Source organism: Entelurus aequoreus, linkage group LG02 (genome assembly GCF_033978785.1).
Source record: "Entelurus aequoreus isolate RoL-2023_Sb linkage group LG02, RoL_Eaeq_v1.1, whole genome shotgun sequence".
In the NCBI taxonomy this organism is placed as follows: domain Eukaryota; kingdom Metazoa; phylum Chordata; class Actinopteri; order Syngnathiformes; family Syngnathidae; genus Entelurus; species Entelurus aequoreus.
The window spans coordinates 95,670,540-95,678,310 of record NC_084732.1 but is presented as its reverse complement, the minus strand read 5'-3'; the positions used below and the strand labels follow the sequence as shown (position 1 = coordinate 95,678,310).

Sequence of the window (7,771 nt, the reverse complement as noted above, 5' to 3'; positions counted from 1 at the left end):
GTGGACGACTCCTTCCCTCGGGTTCCTCGGACCACCAATCACTGACATCACCGCTCCTTTTCAGGGTTTTTAGACAGTTTTATTTAACCAGAATAATCTCTGTTGTGCTTCTCAGCAATTGTCTTCAGTGTCTGTCAATTTCGCTCTCGTGCTCCAACTCCAACAACTCCTCTCCTCCCCGGCTGCTGCCTTTTAACAGAGCGACAGGTGATTAGACAAACAGACCCAGGTGGGCCATCTACGCACCTGTCGCTGATCTCGCAGCCGGTCCTGGCACACCCCGCTTCACTGCAGGTCCGCAGGCCACGCCTCCCCCCCCACAAAATGATACACAACTATGGAGGAGCTGGTCTGAGAAGTAAAAGAGGAGCGATGTTCATATGTTGTTAATATTCAGTGTTTTATTGATCATAGTAAATATTGTTAATTCCCACCTTTTTTATTTTATATGTACATTCTGGGTGTCCCATTCAGTAAAAAACTGTAAAATTCCATTCCGTTTTTTTGAGGTGGTCAGTTTTTAGAATTCTATCGGACATTGTGACTTTTGGTATTAGTGTTCCTGAAAAAGAGGGACCCAAACACACATACTGTACAGCACATGTTTTCAGCTAAATATGTATGTATTAATTATACACACATACCAGGGTTTCCCACACATTCATTTATTTGTGGCGGCCCGCCACAAAAGCATTACGTCCGCCACAAATAAAAAATTTAAAATAAATAAATAAATAAAATTAAAAATAATATTTTTTTTGTCCTCTCCAGCTTCTCAGGCAAATCATATAGTTGATGTAGATGCCCATATCGGCTGTTCAGATTTACTTTACAAAAGAGAAGTGTAGGATACTTCTCTTGTTGCCTTATTTGTATTTGACTTTATTAAATGTATTTATATAAGAAACACAACATGTGTATATAACAATGGGTGCAAAGTCTGCAGGCAGTAGGAAACACATGGTTAAGTGTAGGGAGTAAAACTGATGGCAGTCTAAAGTTCAAGATTTTTGGAGCTCTTTGTTCAGTGGATCAGATGTTTGATGAAGCTCTATGTCTATCTACCACCACTACTGTTTTCTGTTTATTTGTTACTGACTGTGGCAGGACACCTCTGCCTCTGTTTCACTTTATGTTGCTGGTAAATAATATGGTTGTAGTAGTAGGCTAAAGTTAAATTATTTAGTATGCACTAATTAAAGGGGCAGAGCTTTGAGACATTTTAGCTTTTATATTTTATAAGATATCTTTTTTGTAAGAACCACAATTAATAAATACATTTCAGTGAATAACTTATTGCTCAAATCTGTATATAAATAAGTACATAAAGTGTTGTAATTATATTGTAAAATGGATGGATGGACGTTTAAAACAAAATTGTTATTATTAATTAGTAAGTATACATTTTTTGAGCCTTTTTAGAGAAAATCAAATCATTGTAGTAAATTATGCAAATTACTCAATGATGTCATTGTGACCACGCCCATAGCCAGGCCCCCACCGCCACAGGTATCTTGGCAGTTTATGGGAAACACTGCATACACACACTCAGACACATTTTTTCTCTCAATGTGGCCCCTCCCGAATCAAAATATTTGCCCAGCTCTGCTGTATGACCACCGGTATTATAACCTGCTATATATCAAAACTTGGGCATGTACAAAAGTGGAGCTAAATGAGGTTGTCACTATATTAATAACATCGCTCAATGTAGTGCAGTTCTACACTAATGTACGCTGTGCACATGGATACTACTTTTCACTGACGTTGGCCTTGACAAAGTCCTTTCCATCTCCATTCCACTGACTCGATGCCGTACCTTCTTCGTCGGCAGATCTCTGGAGCAGCTGCTGGTGTCTCTGCAGTGGGGCCGACAGCAGACGTATTACCCCAGCGCACAGCCGCTCGGCACAGGGGAGCTGGCAGCCGCCAATCACAAGCTGGCAGACACCATCAACTCTCACCTGTTGGGCAAGAACACCAGCATTGGGGTGAGAAGCAACAGCGCAGCGTCTGAGCAACTCTGCAGCACACCTGCCGAGAAGATGGCTGAGAAGGTAGGGACACATTTGACATGTTTTTTTTTTTTAGGCAAAAGCTCAGCTTGTTTTTTTGCGTCGTAGGTGCTGAAGATACTGGATCCAATCTCCTGCACAGAAAACCAGGCGGAGTCGGCGCTAAGTGACTCGGCTCCCTCAAACTTCCTGAGCAATAACAAGAAGAGCATCGGCAGGTTCCACCCGTACACTCGCTATGAGAACATCACCTTTACCTGCTGCGAGCGCTGCACTGGAGACATCCTGGTGCTGTAGACGACATTATCGCCAAGCACGTTGGATTTCATCACTTTTTGGGCACATTATTCTCAAAATAACCCATTTGCTGTATTTTAAATGCCAACAACACGTGCTGTCCAAAGTGTCTGAGGTCACGGATGAGAGTGTTTGTACTTTAGGTCAAAAATGTCATCAAATTTTCCCTGATCATTTATATTTTCTTAGGGCAATACTGTACATACTATCATCTATGACAGGGGTTTCCAAACTTTTTGACCAAGCGCGGCATAACGAAAAGTCAAAGTATACGGGGGCCATTTTGATATTGTTTTATTTTGTTTAAAATAAATGCTGGAAACAGACATATTACATATAAACAGATGACATATTTAAGACAAAACTCGTGCTATAGGTGACGAAGTGTACTTTCATTATTTCTGGGGTGTCCAAAGTGCGTCATTTGCAGACCTAAGCTCCAGTTTTGTTGGCCCGCAACATACTGACGTAAAAAAAAAGAGGGAAACAACAATGTAAAGAGAAAAAGATGGCCTTTTGATACTAACAATACAATTTGTCACCTATAAGAGTGGTCCCCAACCACCGGTCCATGACACATTTGCTACCGGGCCGCACAGAAACATGAATTAATTTATAAACTACCGCATTTTCTCTGACTTAACTTTCGCCTGTCCCACTAAACACACCAATAAGCTTGTTTATAGTTGTATATTACAACTCCTTTGTTATAGTACATGGGACAATGCACATTAATAGACATATAGAATGTTAATGTGCCAGATTGGAGCTAATTTGTTGGCTGTTTTTATCTGCCACACGTACAAAGGCGGTCCGTGAAAATAATGCATACATTAATACGGTCCCCGGTGAGAAAAAGGTTGGGGAACCCTGACCTATAACACAAAGCTAACACTAAGTTTTGATATATAGTGTGTTTGTAGCATTCATTTATTTTTACAAATTAAAAAAAATATCAAAATGTCACCCACATACTTAGACTTTCAAGTTTTGTATTACATTTTCAGCTTTTTTGCTGAACTTTTTTACAGTTTCCCCCCCCCCCCCCCGACAACATGTTGCAGGCCAATAAAACTCGAGCTGCGGGCCGCACTTTGGACACTTTTGATCTCTGACATTTAGGAAGAATTGTGTGAACTGAAGTGTTATATTATGTTAAGGCGGCAATGATTAATTTGACTAGTAAAAAATATTTGATCCAAATATTCGTAGAAGTTTTTAATGAGTATGACTATTAGAAATGGATGAAAATCGGACCACATTGAGTGCCTGTAACTTTATAACAAAAACGTAGTCTCCGCGTACGCGCTGCAATAGAGCGTTCATGAGAGTGGTGGTGTGTGGGTGCTGTGATCTTTTTTTTTATTTTAACTATTTAAAAGGGCAATTTCAATGATGATATGCATTTATTAGAAGACTGAATCAAGTTTATGGCAAGCAAGAACATTTTTGTTTATTTCACCTAAAATACGCATTCATGCTTTAAAGTGTGTTGTATTCGATTACTGGATCAATGGAACAGACTGCAGCCCTACTATATATTATAATAAGCATTATGTCATACCAGGGTTTTTTATGAGAATTTGCAACTTTTTTTTTTACTTTTAGGACTTATCCTTAAATGTTTGGATGAACAACTATTGAACATATCCTGAGTTTATGAATAGATGTATTTATGACAAAACACTGAATTTAAAATTTTGCTTTTTGAATTTTGGTGCACAAATCATTTCAAAGCCACAAGTGGCGTCAGTGGTCCCAATTCAGCATCTTTTGTACTGTTTGTTCTGAGATGGTTTTATGATTGCAAGTCATAATGACGTGCTTATTGTCTGCTACATCATAAAATGCTTTTATGTAAGGCAGGGGTGCCCAAAGTGCGGCCCGGGGGCCAATCACAGCCCGTAGCTATTGTTTTAATGGCCTGCGGAAAAAATTGTTAGCATTCTTATGTTAGCGTAATAGTTTCTTTTTTTTTGCAAATATTGCAGGTATACATCCGAGCGTCAATTTTGTTACTTGCTACCTTTTAGCATGGTAATGTTAGTAAGCTAGCTTTTAAAATAATTTTAAAGGTATATACAAGAGGCATATTTTGGTAGTTGATGTTAGCATTTTTAACAATGTTCAGGTATACAACGCGGAGTAATATATTTTGGTACTTGATGTTTGTTAGTATTTTAGCATGCTAGCTTTTTCAAGCTAATTTAACAGGCACACAGCTCACTAATGCTATTGTTAGCATACTAGCTTTTTTAGCTCATATTTTTAGTTACTCGACGCTGGCCAGATAGCGTCGAGAACTGTTAGCATTTCAGTTCATTTTAAGCTCTTTGGCATTCATACTACAAAATTTCTACCGAAATTGCGTTTTCGAGTTTTGTGAAAAAGTGCATATATTGCACTGGTTTGAAAGGTGAAAACTACCAAAATGGCCCCCGCATCCTTTTAATTTGTCAGTCTGTGGCCTTCAGTGGAAAAACTTTGGGCATCCCCGGTTAAAGGAGTTGAAAGTTAAAGTCCACTTCCGAGTAAACTTGAATTTGTATTTAGCTAACTAACTATAAAGATGTGTAATTTCTACGGGTGTAACGGTACACAAAAATGTTGGTTCGGTACGTACCTCGGTTTAGAGGTCACGGTTCGGTTCATTTTCGGTACAGTAAGAAAACAACAAAATATAAATTTTTTGGTTATTTATTTACCAAATTTGATAAATCTTCCACCAAAAAATATTTTTCTTAGTGGAATATTTGATGTGAAGTAATCGGAACCTTGGATAGGTCAATAATTCATAATAACATTGATTTTGATTCAATATTATGTTTTGAGCAATGACAGTTTGAAAGAAAAAAAACCAGCTTTGTTTTATTAGTCAACATTGCAACTTTTTCTAAATTACATGTCACCTTTTTTATGTTTTTGTTTATTTTAATAGTATTTTTAGAATGTGCCGTGGGCCTTTAAAACATTAGCTGTGGGTCGCAAATGGCCTCCGGGGCACACTTTTGACACCCCTGCTATAGATAATAAAACATTAAATCTGATAAATCTATGGATAAAAAGCAGAGCCTGGCGACGCATGCGCGTTTATCATAACTCTCTCGCTCTCTGCCCCTCCCTCACCAATGCTGCTGCGCGCGCAATTTGTTTTGTTTTTAACCCCTTCTTAACCCTGAACGTACATTGAAAATACACGCAATCCTAACTCAAAATGCCGGACATTTGAGGCATTTAAGAAACTCCGCCCTGACAGCTCCGCAAAAGAGGACATGTCCGGTGAAAAGAGGACGTATGATCAGTCTATCGTAGCCCGGTCGTGGCTAGCATGCCGTGTGTTGTGCCTCGGTGTGCATTGTTTACACAACGTGCGGTACGCTACTTAATATGTCCGTGTAGAAACTTGTTTGGTACACCTCCGAACCGAACCGGAACCCCCGTACCGAAACGGTTCAATACAAATACAGGTACCGTTACACCCTTAATAATTTCTTATTCCATCTGTAAAGCATTCTTTGACAATAAAGTATTCGGGTGAGTGCTTTGCAAAAACGTATAAACAAATGATTCCAGTATTTTATTGGCTGAGCTTTGACTTTGTAAATGTGTTCATGAATCCTCCCACCATAACTTGCTTCTGCCTTCACGTCTCGCTTCCATGCTGCTCTTGAGAGACATCCGTACTCTCGGTTCTGCTGATTTTTCTCCGATTCTTGCTTTGTCCGTCCAACTGACGCCAGGCTTCCTCTGGGATTTAAACGTACCGAGTTCCTCACGTCTGAAAGTATTTTTACTCATTTGCCCCTTGGGTTGCACAGACCTGTTCCCGTTCTCTCCAGACGCCAGATCGGTCGTGTGCTTCCTCTTCGGCACAAATTTCAGCGCCTCCTCCCATTTCCCCGTCTCCTTGATGGTCAACATGATGCGGATCATCTGGTCCAACGTCAGGTTCTTGGCGCCCATCTCCCAGTTGAGGAACTCGTCCAGCGGTAGTCGGGCCGTGGCCAGCTTCTGACGCTTGGCGTTGGCTAAAGACACGCCGGAGAGGATGGACCGGTCAACCAGGCCGCCGACGATGTAGACTTTGGAGTGGTCAAATTTGCGGAGCACGTTGGGGGAATCTGCGGTGAGGTACACGAGGCGGTCGGCGGGGAACAGGTCCACCGCCTGGCGGTCCGTGCTGGTGATAAGCAGGCGCTCCCAGGTGCTCGCGCCGTAGCGCTTGACGAGCTCCGCCATGTAGGCTCCGTCCGGCTGGAGGTTGCAGAAGTGTAGATGGTAGGGCTCGTTGTCGCGTCTGTTCCAGCCTTCCAGCTCCATCAGCTGGGAGACCGTGTTTACAATCTCCCGCCTGGACATGCTGGACTCGTAGCTCATGTCCAAGACCAGAGGCTGGTTAAACCGCATGGCCTGGACGCTCCTCCAGCCCAGAAAACGGTCCAAGCTCCGGCTCCAGAACTGGAGAAGGAATGTGTTCCTGCATTCTTTCTCTTCCCCGTCTTGTTCTAATTTCTGCTTGAGCGAGGCTTCCCTCGCCTCCGCCTTCTGCTGCTGCTTCTCCTTGCGCGCTTTTTTATGACCTTCCTTGATGACCAGGAACTTGAGGAAAGTCTTTCTCGCAGACTTTGTGGTGAGTTTTGCCAGTTCCGTTAACTGCTCATCCGTCATCTCCTGAGGTACCCGCCGATTAGATAGACGCCACAACGCAACCATCTCCCGAGTGGCCTCCAGACTGTTGTTCGGACCATCCCCGTCAGTTTGCTCATCGTCACTCGCATCCTCCTCGTCCTCCTTCTCAGCTGCACAAGCTTGGGACTTCATGACTGATTTCCATTTGTCCAAGTCCAAGTCATCCTGTTTCTGTGGACTCTCGGTACTGGAGGGACGACATAGGGCGTAGTGGGGATGGCAGGCACCGAGGAGCGGCGAAACCCTGGTTGCTCCTTGCGTGATGACACGGGATAACACATAATTAGTGCTTTTCCATACTTTGTACAAACAAGATGTCGATACGAGATGTCGCAACATGTCGAAATAATGATATCAGATGCAACCACAGCGAAAACAACAAGCCGATTATTTTAACCTTTTCACACTGTCATGATAGTACAAACGTATGTCAACGTGTCCCTTACAGTTGACAAATAGTTCATATAAATATTGGCAGAGTATATCACCGCTCATTCACCGTTGGCGAGGTCACGTTGTTTGAGGTGTCACATTATATTAAGTCGGAAGGAAACAACATAGTTTGTGTATTATTATTTTTTTACATTCAAAATTACATTATAACCATAGTACTGCGGTGTTCATCGCCACTTAATGTTAAGTATAATGTACCGTCAAGTATGTTTTACGGCTTCGACTCACAGTAAGTCTTTTAAACGATACACACAAATAAATAATGCGCCATGCTGTCCACACGGAACTTTTACGGCATTGCACTTACACACGGCTTC

General features: G+C 41.8%; 2 protein-coding genes across 2 annotated transcripts in view; one reads left to right on the top strand and one right to left on the bottom strand.

The window, feature by feature from the left end:
- blzf1 (basic leucine zipper nuclear factor 1) overlaps nt 1-4,024 on the top strand; it is a 13,109-nt gene extending 9,085 nt beyond the window's left edge. Inside the window, exons 6-7 of the mRNA XM_062035338.1 lie at nt 1,835-2,057; nt 2,124-4,024. Of these exons, the coding sequence (XP_061891322.1) occupies nt 1,835-2,057; nt 2,124-2,312 (412 nt within the window). The 3' untranslated portion in view covers nt 2,313-4,024. The remainder of the gene's footprint in view (nt 1-1,834; nt 2,058-2,123) is intronic.
- Nucleotides 4,025-5,874: 1,850 nt separating this feature from the next.
- trmt10c (tRNA methyltransferase 10C, mitochondrial RNase P subunit) lies at nt 5,875-7,759 on the bottom strand. The gene has a single exon (XM_062035328.1). It carries the CDS (start codon nt 7,338-7,340, stop codon nt 5,922-5,924), a length of 1,419 nt encoding a protein of 472 aa, XP_061891312.1. The 5' UTR covers nt 7,341-7,759; the 3' UTR covers nt 5,875-5,921.
- Nucleotides 7,760-7,771: the final 12 nt, after the last annotated feature.